Source organism: Silurus meridionalis, chromosome 25, assembly GCF_014805685.1.
Source record: "Silurus meridionalis isolate SWU-2019-XX chromosome 25, ASM1480568v1, whole genome shotgun sequence".
Classification (NCBI taxonomy): domain Eukaryota; kingdom Metazoa; phylum Chordata; class Actinopteri; order Siluriformes; family Siluridae; genus Silurus; species Silurus meridionalis.
The window spans coordinates 3,910,428-3,927,773 of NC_060908.1; the positions used below are offsets into that span (position 1 = coordinate 3,910,428).

Consider the following 17,346-nt stretch of genomic DNA (forward strand, 5'->3'; position numbering starts at 1 on the left):
TCGACCTGGTTTTTACTGCAAATTCTAAGGACCAGTGTTTTACTCATGCTGCTCGGCTTGTGACCTTGACTTTAAGACCTGATTCACCTCATGAAGTTCATGTGGTCATAAGCTGTTAGCTGAGTTCTTGTGTGTTAATGCAGTGAAAACACTAAACTTTGTATGCTAATGGAGTAAGAATTATTATAAAAACCTTTATTTATTTCTAATTTTATACTTTGTGCTATAAGCATGAATAACATATTTATATACACACACCCCCTGATTGATGTTTATTCTTTTTTTTACTACTGTACATTTTGTTTTTACAAACAAAACAATTCTGTCCTTTCGGTTTCTTTTATTTCGTGTTTATGATCACATCTAAAATGTGTAAATGTCATTCCAGACACCTTTTGCCCATTCAATACTTTGAATAAAAATCTTTAAAAAAATATATATTGTTTTAGCAATTCTTTTGTCCAATCATAAGAGTGATGCTAGTCACTAGGAACTGACTTGGTGGAACTGAAGCGCAACCCGGAATCTTTTTAGTGTAACACGTCACATGAACACGGGTAGTTCAGGTAAAGAGAGAGTAGTCGATCCGTATACGCGAAAAAAATGTTTTAATTGAATTTGTTGTAGATATAAAATTTTTAAGATAGATGTACAGAAAGAAAATGTCGGTTGGTGGGAAAAAGGGAAGCGCGATCTTCGCTGGATTTCGAGCACTCGGGCTGTACTCTAACCATCTTCCACACGTGGTCCGTTTCCACAAGAAACACCGGGAGTTTTATGTAGTGACAGCAGTGGGTCAGTGCTTCCACACGTACAATGTAAGTAAACGTTCAAAAAAGTTAAATATTGCTTGTATTTCTATAATAACCTTAAATATATAAACATCCAAACTCTAAGGATGCAACGGGACACCTGTCAGTCTTATCAGTTTAGTTAGTTTCAATTCTGAACCATTAATTAGAACTAGTTAGTAAATAATAATAACAATGTGGGTTGTTTTTCTTTATAATTTGTCCCAAAGTCCTATTTAAATCATCTGGTTTGAGTCTAAACTTGGTATTATGACTTTTATAAGTGGACACACGTCTCGTAACATACACTAGATTTTCAAAAGTATTGGGTTTTGTTTGGTATGTGATTTTTGAGCACATTTAGTCTCAATTTGCTCTTCTAATTCCCTCCACTCTTCTGGGAAGATGTTGCACTAGATTTTGTAGTGTGCTTATGGAGATTTGTGTTCATCAGCCACAAGGGTGTTACGAAAGGCAGGTACTGATGTAGGTGAGGAGACCTGGGGTGCAGTCAGCGTTCACATTCATCCCAAAGGTGTTCAGTATGGATGAGATCAGAGCTCTATACCAGCAAGATCTTCTTCAAAGCATGTAAACCAGATCTTCAAGGAGCTCACTTTGTGCACAGGGGCATCGCCATTTTATCACAGCGCATCTAAAGACGATTGAGTGCCTCCAGATTTGTGGTAACGGTTTTGAAAAGAACCACGTATAGCAGGAAAGATCAGGTGTCCTAATACTTTTGGCAGTGTAGTGTAATATAAATACGCAAACAAATAAAAAATGATGAACTGTACAGAGATGTAGATTGAACGTGATTGGTGGCTGTGTGTGTAAATATGTACAGTAGTCATAAGGAATTTAGAGACTCAAACTACAACATCTGGAGAAATGTAACACCTGGAACACCTGACTTTTACAGTCTTGGGTGGTTCTTTTCATCAAACCGTTCGAGGCCTACACAACTGTATTGGATGTCAGTGGATATAGTGGGATGAAATACCCAAACCTGTTCCAGCATCGCAATGCCCCAGTGCACAAAACCAGCTTAATGAATATATTCTTTACATGGGTTGGACTGGAAGAGCTTTCAGACCTCAACCTGATTAAACAAATTTGGAATGAACTTGAATGCTGACTGCACCCCAGACCTCCTTACCTGAACGCCCACAAATCTCCATGAACACACTCCAAAAATCTAGTACCATCTTCCCAGAAGAATGGAGGATTTTATAAGGTGTCTACAAACTTGTGTCTATATAACAAAGCTCTTAGTTATTGACTCATAACATTTATTAGTGTGTAGTGTTTTTTTTGTACCCTTTAATGGGTTTTCAACAAAGGGTCTGGGGGATTCCCATGGGGTCTATTAAGCCATGGTCAAGGGTTTTTTTGTTTTGTTTTTTGAGGTGGAATTTTTAATTCACCATAATCAAAGTTGCTCTATCTATTGAGGTTTTTTTTTTTTTTTTTTTTTGTTGTTTCAGTCATTAGCTGAATAACTTCGGCACAAAATCGAGTCATCGTGTATATGATAATGAAAGTGTAGAGTAATGTGTTGAAATCGATCGATTGATTTGATTGATGGCGTGATATTTTGGCCACGTTGTGCTGAAAAGAAGTCGAGCTTCGGCTTCACGACTTAATAGTTTCTTTGTTTGGAAATGATACTGAATGTTGAAGTCGGAGAGATTCCTGTTATTGTGCTGAACCGTTTTTCCAGAACAAGAGTCATTGTTAAGTGTATTAGCAAAAATATGATCATTTTATTACTAGGGGTTTAACGGTACACACATTCGAACCGAACCCTTTCGGTACAGGGCTTTCAGTTCGGACTGCAAGTTTGTTTCGTCATCGTGAACGTTTTTACGATGATCTAGCGATATGGATTCTTTTGCATTTGATTATCCGGCTTCAAGAACTTCTCTTAAATGTTGACAACTTTGATAGTTTCGCATATCAAGGGAGTGAATGAATGAAGGATGGATGAAATGGAGCCATTTGTTGAAGTATGCTGAAATAAGTAGAACAGTTAAGATCGTCATATCTTTAGAAAATAAGGTTAAGGTTTAAGTTTCATTTATTTCTTCTTCTTCTTCTTCTTCTTTTGGCTTCTCCCATTAGGGGGGTCACCACAGCAGATCATCCGTCTCCATACCCCCCTATCCTCTACATCTGTCGCTTTCAAACCAACTACCTCCATGTCTTCCCTCACCACATCCATAAACTTCCTCCTTGGCCGCCTTCTTTTCCTCCTTTCTGGTGGCTCCATCCTTAACATTCTCCTACTGATATACCCCATGTCCCTCCTCTAGACATGTCCAAGACATCTCAATCTCACCTCCCTCACCTTGTCTCCAAAACGTCCTACATGTGCTGTCCCTCTAATAAACTCGTTTCTAATCCTGTTCATCGTCGTCACTCCCAACGAAAACCTCAACATCTTCAGCTCTGCTACCTCCAGCTCCACCTCCTGTCTTTTACTCAATAGCACTGTCTCTAAACCATACAACATCGCAGGTCTCACCACAGTCCTATAAACTTTCCTTTAATTTTATTTTGTGCCAATTTAATTCATTACTAAATGTAATCAATGAAATACAGTGCAGCCTGAAAGTATTCACTTTTTCCACATTTTGTTACGCTTCCCATCCAACCTGAAATTGAGAGGTTCTGCAAAGATGAGTGGGAGAAACTGCACAAAAAAAGATGGGTCATGCTTGTAGCATTTTTCGGCTTCTCCCATTAGGGGTCGCCACAGCGGATCATCCGCATGTTTGATTTGGCACATGTTTTTACGCTGGATGCCCTTCCTAACGCAACCCTCCCCATTTATCCAGGCTTGGGACCGGCACTAAGGCTTGTGCAACCCTAATGGCTGGGGTTGGTTCCCTGACCGGGGATCGAACCCGTGCCCCAGCGGTGAGAGTGCCGCATCGTAACCACTAGACCACCAGGGAACTGGTCATGCTTGTAGCATCAAACTCCAATGTCTTGAGGCTGTGAATATTTATGTACATAGGATTGATTTATACAATTTTTTAATACATTTGCAAAGATTCCAAAATCCCTACTTTTACATTGTCATTATGGGGGGATTGTTTGTAGAATCTTTTGAGGAAAAGAATGAATTTAATTCATTTTGGAATAAAGCCGTAGCATAACAAAATGTGGAAAAAGTGAATACTGTCCGGATGCACTGTAATATTTCAGTTCCAGGTCATAAAATGATGAACATGATGAGTTCCAGGGGGCCAATACTTATGCAAGGGACTTTAGCTATGAATGTATATTGTTTAAAAAAAAAAAAAATAATTATATTCATGAAATAAAATTTTTTGTAAAGATTTTACAGATTTTACATGCAATAGCTGGTTCAGGTTTTTTTTTTTTTTTTTTTTTTTAACGTATTTTTTGAAGTAAACTTATTTGAATGCATGAACGAATCTGCTTATGTTTGGAATCTGAGATCCATCAGAATCTCATCCTGTTTTTAACTTTCTGCAGGTGAAGAAACTTGGAATTGTTGCTGTCAGTAAGTAGCACGCATGTTTTTATAGTTTTAGAATTACATCATATATATTTTATTATTCATCTATATTTTTTATAAAAAGTAAGAAAAAAAAAACATCTTTTGATTTGCTGTCCAGGTAACGCTCTTCCCGAAGACATCGCCTGTCTCGCCGCTGACCGAATGCTCGTGTATGCCGCACACGGCAAAGTCATTTCAGCTTTCGCAAAGAACACAGAGGTACGGTTCATCCCGCACCCTCGCCGCTCACTCGCCACTTTATTAGGAACGCATGCACCCAGACACGTGTCGCTAATTCACGAAGGCTAGAGGAACTCAAATAACCACTCTTTACATCCGTGGTGAGCAGAAAAGCATGTCTTTGAGGCAAATAGGCTGCATCATTGCAGGATCAGGTCACGTTCCATTCACGTTTCCGTCAGCCACGCACAAGAATCCGAAGCTAAACTGCACACAAGACTTAAAAACCGGACAATCTGACAATCGGTTTTCATTACATTTAATAAAGTTTTTAGATTTTCCTCGTCATCACAACGCCACAGTGCCAATCTACATTACTGTGTTACAGATTGTTCACACTTACGAAGGTCACCAAGCCGACATCCATCTCCTGCTTCCGTTTGGAGACCACTTGATATCCGTGGACAAGGAAAATGCTGTCATCATCTGGGACGTGGAGTCCGAAGGTCTTTATACCGTAGATTCCACCGAGCCACAGATTGTACAGTTGTGATTTGTACGATTTTTAACAAGAATGGTTTCTTTTTCATTTTCAGACGAATACTTGGAGATTTCATTCGAAAGATCCACCTTTGAAGTTCGGGCTGTTATGCACCCGAGCACCTACTTGAATAAAATCCTGTTTGGAAGCAGTCAGGGAAGCCTTCAGCTGTGGAACATCAAGTCCAAGTATGGATTATTATTTTTATGTTTATTATCATTTTTTGTAAATAAGTACAATAGCAACTCGTCACCGTAGCACTTTTTCGGAGACGAGGCGAGATTGAGATGGTTCGGTCATGTGCAGATGAGGGACATGGGGTATATCAGTAGAAGAATGCTGATGATGGAGATGCCAGGCAGAAGGAAAAGGTGAAGGCCAAGGAGAAGGTTTATGAATGTGGTGAGGGAAGACATGCAGGTGGTTTGTTTGAAAGAGACCGATGTAGAGGACAGGGGGGGACATGGAGACGGATGAAGGAAGAAGCAGAATAGCATCCAATCACCCCAATTAACTGTTTATATATGGTGTATAATAACTCCTTTATAAAAGTTCTTGATTGTAGGTTTTTAGTAAAAGGCTGTAGGAAAAATCATGCAAATGTTAAATATGTAATAGAGGAGACGTATGTAAGGGAATTCATAAAGTGAGGGACATTTGTTTTATACAGTTATAGATTAACAATCCAGATGTGAGAATTGTTTTTGAGCCCATATATTTATTCAGTAACTGCATGTTTTGTGTGAAAAGAAAACAATTTCAGACGATCGCAGGTCGTTTTGGGAGATTCGAATTATTCGCTACTGATAATTCTTGAGTGTCAACTGCATCTTTTTTTTCCCTCAGCAAACTACTGTTCATGTTTCCTGGTTGGGGATCGGCAGTGACTGTTCTACAGCAGGTCAGTATTCTTTATATCGTCTCAAATTTGTCTTAATAAATGTCTTAAAATGTCTAATCAGAAGGTTGTGAGTTCAAATCCCAGCACCACCCAAGCTGCCAATGTTGAGCTCTTAAGCACTCAGATAATGTACATGTAAATGATTGTTATTTAATGTTTTTTTCCCCCCTGATTGTTTTATTACTAGACTCCAGCAGTGGACGTGGTCGGCGTGGGTTTGGCTTCCGGACAAATCATCATCCACAACATCAAATTCAACGAAACTCTGATGAAGTTTCAGCAGGATTGGGGTCCAATCACCGCTTTATCCTTTAGAACAGGTCATTTTACCATTGTCTTATAATTAAGAAAAAAAACCAAAGGGGGGGCCCACATCATGTTTCCCTATTGGAAATTATATATACAGTATTTCAAAGAAATACCTCATTCCATCCATCCATCCATCCATCCATCCATCCATCCATCCATCCATCCATCCATCCATCCATCCATCCATCCATCCATCCATCCATCCATCCATCCATCCATCCATCCATCCATCCATCCATCCATCCATCCATCCATCTATCTTATCATACGTTCAATGTGCAGCTTGTATAACAGTACAGATTTACTGTCCTCTTAAAAATAGCGTAACACACAGCCATTACTGTCTAGACAACTGGTACCAAAAGTGAGTACACCCTTATTGAACATGTCAAAACTGTTTCCAAAGTGTCAATATTTTGTGTGACACCATTGCTGTCCAACACTGCCTCAATCCTCCTGGGCATGGAATTCACCAGAGCTGCACAGGTTGTTGCTGGGATCCTCTTCCACTCCTCCATTATGACATTACGGAGCTGCTGGATGTAAAATGTGTAAAAAATAAATAAATAACACCCTCAGCAAGGCAGTTGTCATCCTGCCGGTGTGTTTGGGGTCATCTTCATGTTGGAACTCTGCCATTTGGCCCAGTTTCTGAAAGGAGGGCGTCGTGATCTACTCCAGAATTTCACAGTACATGTTGGAATTCGTATTTCCCCTCAATGAACCGCAGCTCCCCAGTACAAGCAGTACTCGTGCAGCCGCAGAGTATGATGCTACCACCACCATGCTTGATGGTAGGCAAAACGCATTTTCTTTGTACTCCTCACCAGGGGGTCACCACACATTCTGGACATCATCTGAGTCAAACAAGTTTATCTTGGTCTCATCAGACCACAGAGCATGGTTCCAATAATTCATGCTTTTGGACCAGTCGTCTTCAGCACATTTCTTGTGAACCAGCTCTATTTTGGGACGGTGCTCATGCAAACTGACTTGTTGCCTAGTGGACCTTCTGCTTCTTCTTTGATGGACCCTTGCGAGGCCTGTTTCCTTCTATCTTGGAAAACCTCTGTATGATCCTGTACTGTACTGTGACTCAGTTTTAGGGTGTTACTGATTTTCTTATATCCTCGTCCATTTTTGTGGAGAGCAACAAGTCTTCATCAGAGTTCTGTACCATGAGGTGCCATGTTGAACATCCAGTGGTCAGTATGAGAGAATTGGACTCAATGCACCAAATTTCAACTGCTCTAATACAAGCTACACACATTTATATGGTCCTGTCAAGCAGACACAAACCTCATTAATATTGGACATGGCTTTGCAATAATAGCTGTAAACCGATTACAAACTCCATGTACAGGCACCTATAGTGCGTCTTCTATAGAATTCCATGTAAATTGGCTGTTGCTATGGAAACACCATGTCAGAACAACTGTTCAGGTGCACGTACACTTTATATGGTGTAGTAATAATATTTCACACGTATTTCATCCCTGTAGATGGGCATTCTGTGATGGCTGCCGGAAGCCCAGTTGGACACATCGGATTGTGGGATTTGGAGGAGAGGAAGCTGATCGGTCAGATGAGAGACACACACGCCACGGCGATCGCTGGCCTTACGTTCCTGCACGGTGAACCCCTGCTCCTCACTAACGGAGCGGATAACGCCATCCGGGTTTGTCCTCTTCCCTCGTTCCTCACTCTGCTCATTTCTAATGACCGAGAACATTTTCCTGTATCGTGGCTGCTAAAAGAAATCAGAGAAATTCATAATTATAATCTTATTAATGATGAGTAAAATACCACTTAATGAATTTGTATAACATTTGGCAGACGCCCTTATCCAGAGATTTAAAACTGAGCAGTTGAGGCTTAGGGGCCTAGCTCAAGGGCCCAGCAGTGGGTAGCTTGGTGGTGCTGGGATTTGAACTCATGACCTTTCAAGTTAAAGTCCAATGCCTTCACCACTGAGCTCCTACCTCCTAAAGAATACCATTTAATGACATGGTTGTTGATATTTCGACTGGTTTTCTAGGTTTGGATTTTTGACAGAGCGGGAGGCGAAGGACGTCTGCTCAGATTTCGAATGGGTCACAGTGCCCCTCCCACTAAGATCAAACACTACGACCAGAGCGGACAGCACATCCTCAGCGCCAGTATGACCGTTGTTAAGGTGTACAAATAAAGATCACGTTCGATTACAGATCAGAAATTAATCTGTCTGTATTTATTTTTTCAGGTCAAGACGGCTCACTGCAGTCCTTTTCTACAGTTCATGAAAGGTTCAACAAGAGTCTGGGACATGGTAAGACTTTTGATCGATCGGGCAGATTAAAGCGCTTCAAACCGCCCCAGCCGTGAGGGCGTTATTTCTTTTACATGTAAAAGACCTAATCTATATGTTAATCCGGTGGAGCTGTAAAAAGCTGCTTCTTTAGTAATTACTGTAAATATTTGTTGTCACCTTGTATTGCTGCTCCAGATGATCGATGACCAACGTGAAACAATCGTTTTGAAAGCTTACAAATCTTCTGATTTTTATACAATCGAATAGGTGTCATCGTTGTACAGTCTACGTACACATCATGCTCAGGTTTGTTGGATCCATGTTGCATCGTAGGATTTTGAATGAACTTATATGGTTTCTGAAATCGCATAGTCTGTAGAAGGCATAAGTCAGATCCCACTTTTGGGAGTTAAAGGAAATTCTGGTGTAAAACAGGTCTTTATTTGTCATGGTATGCAGTATTTTGGGTTGCACCAATGATCAGTTACACCAGAGTCCATTATTATAAGTAGTTTTGCTATAATTAGATCCCTTACCAGCCTGTGTTTTTTTTTTTTTTTTCTTTCCTGTCACGTGAAGTTGCTAAACAGCTCATCTTTTCACAGACAATCCGAAACTTCCATCATATCAGTGATTGTGAGATGTTGTCACCATAGAAACAATTACGTATTGAAACGAGTGCATGAATACAAACCTGCGATTTGCCTTCTTAGATGGACAAATGTCGTCGCTATGTTTTAGGAAATGATTCAAATCTATGTGTCGGGCGGTAATTCGCAGTAAAATTGCGTAACACTAGCCGTGGATAATCCCTTACTCATCGAAACAAGTCACACTGAAAGAATGAATGATGCAGATTAACAAACAGCATTTAATCGAGGAACTAATAAAAGCATTCGACAAATAATCTCGTATGATGAAGCGAGTTTTGCGTTGAGTAAGCGGGGTTTCCTTTTCTTGCAATGAAACGAACAGAAATATTACTCCGCAGTAATACAGACGAGATGCACAGCGATCGTTTCGAGCAACAGAACGTATCATTAATGCTTTCTTCCCATCCAGGGTCCTTTACGAAGAAGAAGGTTAAAAAGAAGGGGGTGATGTATGACACGGCGAAACTTCCACCCATCGCCGCTTTCGCGTCAGGTATGCGTTCATTCTGTCATACCTACCATTTCCTCTGGTCGTGTTTCCGCATTTCGCATGGGTCATGATGTTATTGTGACTTGAATGAGAAGGAGTAGAGAGAGGAACTCTCGATTATCGCCGCGGTCGAGATTGGTGAAGATTACTGGCTTACTGTAAATGCTTGATTCTTATCATGCAAGTTATTATAAAACACATTCATAAGTTTTGCGGAGTTTCACCTGGTCTTTTGGGGAAGTGCGTTAATCAGAAGTTCTCTAGAAAAGACGATGGACTTCAGCGGGAGTGGACAGAGCAGAAAATGCTGGTTTAAGGGGTTTTTTAACTTTTTTTTTTTTTTTCTTTAGGAAATGAAGCACACGTGTAATTTTTTTGTGATAAAGTACAGTAAAAATATGCCTGAATAAGAATATATGAACAAAGTACAGGAAGTGAAGTATGCTGTGAAGCACTTGTACAAGATGATAATGACAATAATTATAGAACACCTAAAAAATAGATATATCTTTTTGAAGTTATATACAATAACGAGCCGAAACAACATATTGATAATGACAATTCGTCCAGCAACACACACAGAGACCTAACACTGATCTGAGGCCAGGAGTGGGTCATTTACCACTTTAACCTGTAGATAGAAAGGATTCTTCATGTGTTCATGTGTAAAGCTTTAAAAAGAAAAAAATCTAGGGTTAAATAGCTCACAATAATCAACCCACAGCAATACATTTTCTTTTATGTAAATAAAAGATGTAATATACAACAGTACAGTCAACCCCCGATGAGTTGCGCTTCGGAACTTGGAAATTCCCGGGTTCCCATTTGGAACCTAAATAACAGGATTTTCTTATATTTGGTGGGAATCTGCAGCGGGGCCGAATGTTCAGGAAAGTTAGGAATAACATTTTTAAAACACATTATTGTATTAAATATAAATATTTGTGTATATGTGTATATGTGTGTGTATTTATGTATGTATGTATGTGCATATATAATATATAAATAATACAAATCTGGCAACCAAACAGCTTATGTTGCATATCAGCTATTTTTATTAAAAATTTGGATTGAAATATTGTGTTTATTATTGAAATAATTGTACAAATTGCTTTGTGTGTACAGAAACAGCACGCCAAGGTGACTGGGACGGCATTCTAGCTTGCCACCAGGGTTTTATCCTGACCACAACTTGGAATTATCGGAAAGGCTCTATGGGGGCTCACAGACTGGAACCAAAGCGTTTCAATAAGAACCGCGCCCTCAGCGTTCATGCCACGGTGTGTGTGTGTGTGTGTGTGTGTGTGTGTGTGTGTGTGTGTGTGTGTGTGTGTGTGTGTGTGTGAGGTTCATTCTTCAATGCAAAATTCCTGACTTTGTTTCTTAGTTCTAACATCTCGCCTCTACAGGCTGTAGATATCACTTCTTGCGGAAACTTTGGCGTGATCGCTCTGTCTTCGGGACACGTCGACGTCTATAACATGCAGTCGGGGCTCCACAGAGGACACTATGGACAAGACAGAGGTGAGTTAACGGGGACGCCACTTCTTTCCACAGGGAATTATAATATTAATGTATAAATGTGATGTGTTTGCAGCTCATTCAGGGCCGGTCAGAGGGGTGTCGGTCGACGCGTTGAACCAGCTGATGGTCAGTGCCGGAGCCGATCGTCTGCTGAGGGTGTGGAAGTTTAAATCGAAAGAGCTGTTAAACACACACCAACTGCAAGCGGCACCCGCGTCCACGCTCCTACACAGAGACAGGTGAGGGCAGGCGGGAAAACGGTTGGAAAATAGCGTTCTAATTATAGCAGGGTTTCCAGAGTGGAAAAGTTTGAAAAAGTATAGAATTGAATGATTTCCAGGTGTGGATTAATGAGGACACTGAATATTGAAAAATATTTGTTTCCATACTACTGCTATTTGGATTACTAAAATATACTATACCAATAAATATGGTCGTAACAATCATAAGGGAGGTCTGTATGAAAAGTATGGAATTTTGAAATGAAAGATTGTGTAGGACCCCTGTTAGGAGCTGCTGATTCTGTATCACTCGTGTTTTAAAAAAAAAATACTTTCATCTCTCTCATGGTTCTCATTCCACAGTGGGATGCTGGCGGTTGCTCTCGATGACTTTACGATCAGTATCTTCGACATGGAGATGAAGCGGATTGTACGTCACTTCTCTGGCCAGCGTGGGCAGATTAATGATATGGTGAGGTTTTTTTCTTTTAAAAGGTCAGGGCATTTCTTAGTTTGCACATAGGTTTTTGTTCTAATCGTATATTCGTGTTTTCCTCGTTACCTGGACAGACCTTCAGCACAGATGGACGATGGTTGATAACAGCCTCCATGGATTGTACCATCAGGACATGGGACCTTCCGTCTGGCAGGTAGGCCTCTCAGAGCGCATGACTTCGTCTCTGGAATGGACTCTTCAGAAGGAGGGGAACACCAGGCTTTGACTTGGTTTCGCTTTCTGAATGATTTACTCTGCCTGATTTTGCACGATGACCTTTTTAGTCAAGTCATCCAGCTCGCTTCTTAATGAACACAACTCGGTGAAGTCGCCGCTAGAGATAACGTTTATCTCGTCTAGATGCTAAAAGCATGATGGGTAATCTCAGTGCTTGTGGCCTTGTGGTTTACACATTCTCCCCCCTCGCTTTCTCTTTCTCTCACTCTCATCTCACTCTCGCTCTCTAGTTTGGTCGACTGTTTCCTGGTAGACACGGCAGCGGTGAGCGTCAGCTTCTCTCCTACGGGGGATGTCCTCGCTTCCGCCCATGTGGACAGCCTGGGTATTTACCTGTGGTAAGCAATCGGAGTTTGAACCTTTTACTGTAACTGTGTTTCCTAAGGGTCAAATCATTGCTGCTTCCTCATCATCATCTGCTCCTTCTTCTATTGCTGTTTCTTCTTTATTTCTAATTTTTACTTTTTGATATGTTCTTTTTCTTCTTCTAACTATTACTACTTCCTTTATTACTTTTTTTTTACTTCTTGTTCTTTTCACACTTTTTCTTCCTTTTTTCTTCTTTTTTTCTTGTTCGTTCCTGTTCTTGTTTGGTATTTTATTATACCGCATCCAAAGACGTCTTATACAATTGTGTGCCTCCAGCTTGGAGGTAACAGTTTGGAGAAGAACCACATATGGCAGGAAAGGTTAGACAGGTTCCATGATGGAGAGATACTCAGCTCATAATGTTATGTTTTATCAGTGTATATATGATGCATCTCTATGACATGGAAAACTATTTAACTTCCCAGGTTATGGAAAATCCCCTTTCAAGCATTTAGTTCTATGATTATCTTTTCTTCTTCTTCTTCTTTTTTTCTCTAAACATTATCTGTACAACCCTGACAAAAAAATCCTAAATTCTGACACTGTGTAACAGCAACGGTGATTTAATCCGTGTGGGCTGTTTTTATTTGGTCTGACTCATGTCATAGTTTGTCTAATTATGACTAAATATATAAATCTGTGTACACAATCGATGCATTGAATCAGGCTTTTTAAAAATAGAACATTCTGTTGCCACTCATTGTGACGGCGTTCAGCAGAAAAGCATCTCGAAATGCACAACGGAATTTTGTCTATAATATGAGGAAGTATCGGATAACCTGTATCTTTATATCACTGAGGCAAATTCAGTCGCCATGATGCTCTCTAGAAAGCTTACTTGAGTATTGAGGCGTTTGTAGACAATTTATTTTCAACACTTCGTTATATTAACATCATTTATTTCTCTAAAAACCTAAACTTATACAAGTAAACTCTTCTGTGCCCAGCATAGACACTTGAGGATAACCCAAAAGCATAATTAATATCTTTGATAAATTTCCTAGTTGTAAAATTTTTATTCTCTCTTAATGAAAACTTTGTTTTCCAGGTCCAACACCACCTTGTGTACTTTGGTGTCATTGCGCCCTCTACCATCGGACTATGAACCTATGGTGGTCCTGCTTCCCGGCACCTGCCCAAGCAAAGGTGAGCGTTTTCTCCGCACCTGCACACATCAGAGAAAGTTCCATTACACACGCCGACATTAATCCCGTGTCTTTGCCCGAACAGATGACGACGTCGTCTTCGTGGAAGCAGAGAGCTCAGAAATGGATGAGTATGTGTCTCCTGCGCAGCTGGATGAACAGCTGGTTACTCTCTCTTTACTGCCAGATTCACGCTGGAAGAATCTTCTCAACCTGGACATTATTAAGGTGCGTGCAGCGTTCCATGTGTCTTTTAATTTTTTTTTTGCCACAATTAACATGCAATATTATTTTCACAGAAAAGAAACAAGCCAAAAGAACCCCCTAAGGTGCCTAAAGCAGCCCCTTTTTTCATCCCCACTGTTCCTGGACTCGTACCTCAGTTCGCGCTTCCTGATACGTCATCGGAGGAGCAGGTAACCACTCTGTGCTCTTACAATACTCAAATCAACTCTTTCCTTAATCAACATGTGCTTAATCTAAATTTTTTCCTCAGCACATTTGAATGATCCAGTTGTGTTATTTAGACTTTTATTACACTAGGGCTAAGAAACAGTTTTTTTCAAAGTGACTTGTACAGCAGACGTTTTACATAAACCAAGACCAACAATAAACGTCCTTCACATTCTGTCAGGAGACATTTAACATTCATGGAAGGAGACTCCAGTGTCAGCAACCTGTAGTTAGTAGAGGTTCGAACAATTGATCGATTTGAATTTATCGGCACAGATATTTGATTACGGAAACTGTCGGCCGTCAGCAAAAATACATCCCGATAGTTTTTCCGGGAGCAGCTGGGAAGGTCCGCTGACATTATGAGAGCGGCCTCTAGAGGCGAATCACTGACACTACGTTGTTTGTTTATTTCACGTGAGACTGCGCGCTGCCGGAGGGCGCACGTTGCATGAAAATCTATATAAAATGTATTCTATATAATTTATTCATTGTATAATTATGTTAATTAATTTATATATTCATATTTATTTCATTTAGCACATTTTTATGATTAAGCACTTTTTTTTCTCAGTTCAGTACTATTTTTAGCGGTGTTTGTTTTTTCTACACACTATTAATGTGTGTGCTATGTTTTATTTCCCACTCTGCCAACTAATCATCTTTTTTTCTTTTTCTCTATAGTCTAAGGTGTTCAATATTGGAGTTCTGGCCCAGAAGTCTAATTTCTACATCCAGCTGGAAGAAGCGTTAGACAGTAATCTCTGTAAGACCAATATCACTACCATTAAGGTTCTTTAACCTCATATATGCTTCCAGTATCTTTCTGTATTTTGCGAATGACAATATTTTGCTTCATTTGTTTCAGACGAACCAGCAGTAAGACACTTAAAAGAGTTGGGTCCTTCTGCGATTGACACGGAGCTGCGAAGCTTGGCACCCGATATGGGTGGAAACGTTAGTGTTATGCAGAGCTTCCTGAGGATGATCAGCAGCATGCTGAGACTGAAGCGAGACTTTGACCTGGCACAGGCCTATCTAGCGCTGTTCCTGAAGGTTTCTTTCTTTTTTCTTTTTATTTATACATATATGCTACTACATTGTGGATCAGAGAGCATGCAGGCCATCTGTTCTTCATTTTCTTTCTGTTTAAAATCATTGGCCTGGGTAATAAGACCTTCTACTAGTAATGTGGTGATTCTACATTTTCTATTACAATACAAGACCATAATGTCAGGCATAGATGTCATTTCAGACTTGGCCAGCAGGTGGCAGCAGTAATTAAGCATGATATTTATTTTATTTATTTATTAAATTGTATCTGGTATTATGTTACCACATTCTTCTATATATTATACATTTGTATTATTCTTAACTAAATATTAAATTTATCACCATATCACATAGCTTAGTAGTTGAGGGATTGGAGGGATTGGAAGGTCAAATTCCAGCCACACCAAGCTACCACTCTTGGGCCCCTGAACAAGGCCCTTAACCTTTTAGCTGCTCAATTGTTTGAATGAAATAAAATGTAAGTCATTCCGGATTAGGGCGTCTGCCAAATGCTATAAATGTAACATTTTTGGTACACTTTTCTGGCCACAAGCTTCCGAATCTATGTCGTTGCAATCTAATTGATTTGCTACGAGTCTCAGTAAATCTGAGGTTTCTGAAAAGAATGCAGACGTTCTCTCTGGAACATTTATTACCCAAAGTGCCTTAAGAATGATCTAATATAAACACAATCTTCTCTCCCTCTTTCCTTTTAGCTTCACCTGCGGTTAATTGCAGAGCAGCCTGTCCTCATGCAGGAAATGGAAAAAGTGCTCGAGCTGTTAGAGGGAACATGGATTTCCGTACAGACGCTCCTCAACCAGAACATGTGTCTCCTCTCGTACATCAAGAGCGCGCTGCTGTAAAGACCTGCTTCCTTCACTGCCTTCGAGTCAATTCTATTATTTTTTTTATTGATAAAAATATCGTTACTTGTTCAATTGTTGTATTACGTTCGCTAAAATACATTATATACAAAAGTGTGTGTTATGTTTTCTTTAGTAAAGAAAAGTGAGATGAAAAGAATTCATTCACACAAACTACAGCAGTGGCTAGTTTAGCTAACACTGCCTCTAGGAGCCTCACTAGCATGCTAGTTATTATTAAGATAATACATTACAAAGCATACTAGATTAAATTATTAACATTAGGCAAACTTTCAATGTATTCCAGCAACCAAGCTAGTTACGATACTATAAAGTAAAAAACAGTACACGGTTAGATTAGCAACCTCACTAGGTATTGTATTTTATACGTCCCTTGTCGCTTATGCTAACAGGCTAACTAACATTATGCCAGCAAATGCTTTTACTAAGCTAATTTTGATTGCGTGAACAAGCAGCAAATATTACTAGCAAGTGACCTTGTGTAGCCAGAATTGCTAACCATTTTGACAAGCGAGGTAATTATTTAAACGTGAACGCCAGCTGCTACGCTTCCTAGCAGGCTAGTTAAATTAAAATGGCTCTAATTTTGTGTAAAATAAAAAATTAGCCAAAGTTACCAGAACACAAGCTAATATTTAGCGAAATATGTTCTTGTATAACATGGTAAAACATGGTAGGTGTTCGATGCCACACAGCAAATATGTATAAAGCTCGAAAGGATTCAAAAATTGCTTTCTGTCTTCCTATTTTTACTTGACGCCATTTTTTTCCCTCAGCTTTGTTGAATGATTGGTTTATAAACAGATTTTTCCCAAGCAGCTGTTTAGCTAGGCCAATAAAATCCCATTTATAAAGCTGACCAGTATAGAAATAATTCACCATTTTGCCATCAAATATCTTCTCCATATCTGCAGGAAATGTGTGATTACTACAAACAAGTATTTCAACACATTGTAGTGAAAAATAAACACATTTTAGTGAGAAATAAACAGAACTGCAGCTACCAACACTGAAAAGGTGTTGATTAGAAAAGAAAAAAATCTTTATATTTTCCATACTTATTTATTTATATCTGTTTTCTTTCCGACTCACACATACTGTACATAGTGTTTCTGATTATTTACTCTTTATTTACGAAAGCCTCAGTGCATCAGTAACATGGTACATGAACAACCTTTATTGCTAAATAAATGGAGAGAATAAACTGGTTAATTGTGAACAAAGATCATTTTAACACCAATTATTAGATATAAGTTTGGGTCATTTCTCTGTAT

The 17,346-nt window shown here is 39.5% G+C and overlaps 1 protein-coding gene across 1 annotated transcript; it reads left to right on the forward strand.

Moving 5' to 3' along the window:
* The first annotated feature begins 520 nt into the window (after window positions 1–520).
* wdr36 (WD repeat domain 36) lies at window positions 521–16,165 on the forward strand. Its single transcript, XM_046839783.1, has 23 exons — window positions 521–818; window positions 4,299–4,326; window positions 4,442–4,542; window positions 4,892–5,009; window positions 5,100–5,232; window positions 5,891–5,945; window positions 6,133–6,265; window positions 7,757–7,932; window positions 8,293–8,413; window positions 8,497–8,562; window positions 9,607–9,690; window positions 10,813–10,967; window positions 11,097–11,211; window positions 11,285–11,450; window positions 11,796–11,904; window positions 12,003–12,082; window positions 12,396–12,503; window positions 13,583–13,680; window positions 13,765–13,907; window positions 13,979–14,095; window positions 14,817–14,898; window positions 15,001–15,188; window positions 15,902–16,165. Exons 1-23 carry the CDS (start codon window positions 648–650, stop codon window positions 16,049–16,051), a joined length of 2,697 nt encoding a protein of 898 aa, XP_046695739.1. The 5' UTR covers window positions 521–647; the 3' UTR covers window positions 16,052–16,165.
* The last annotated feature ends 1,181 nt before the right edge of the window (window positions 16,166–17,346 follow it).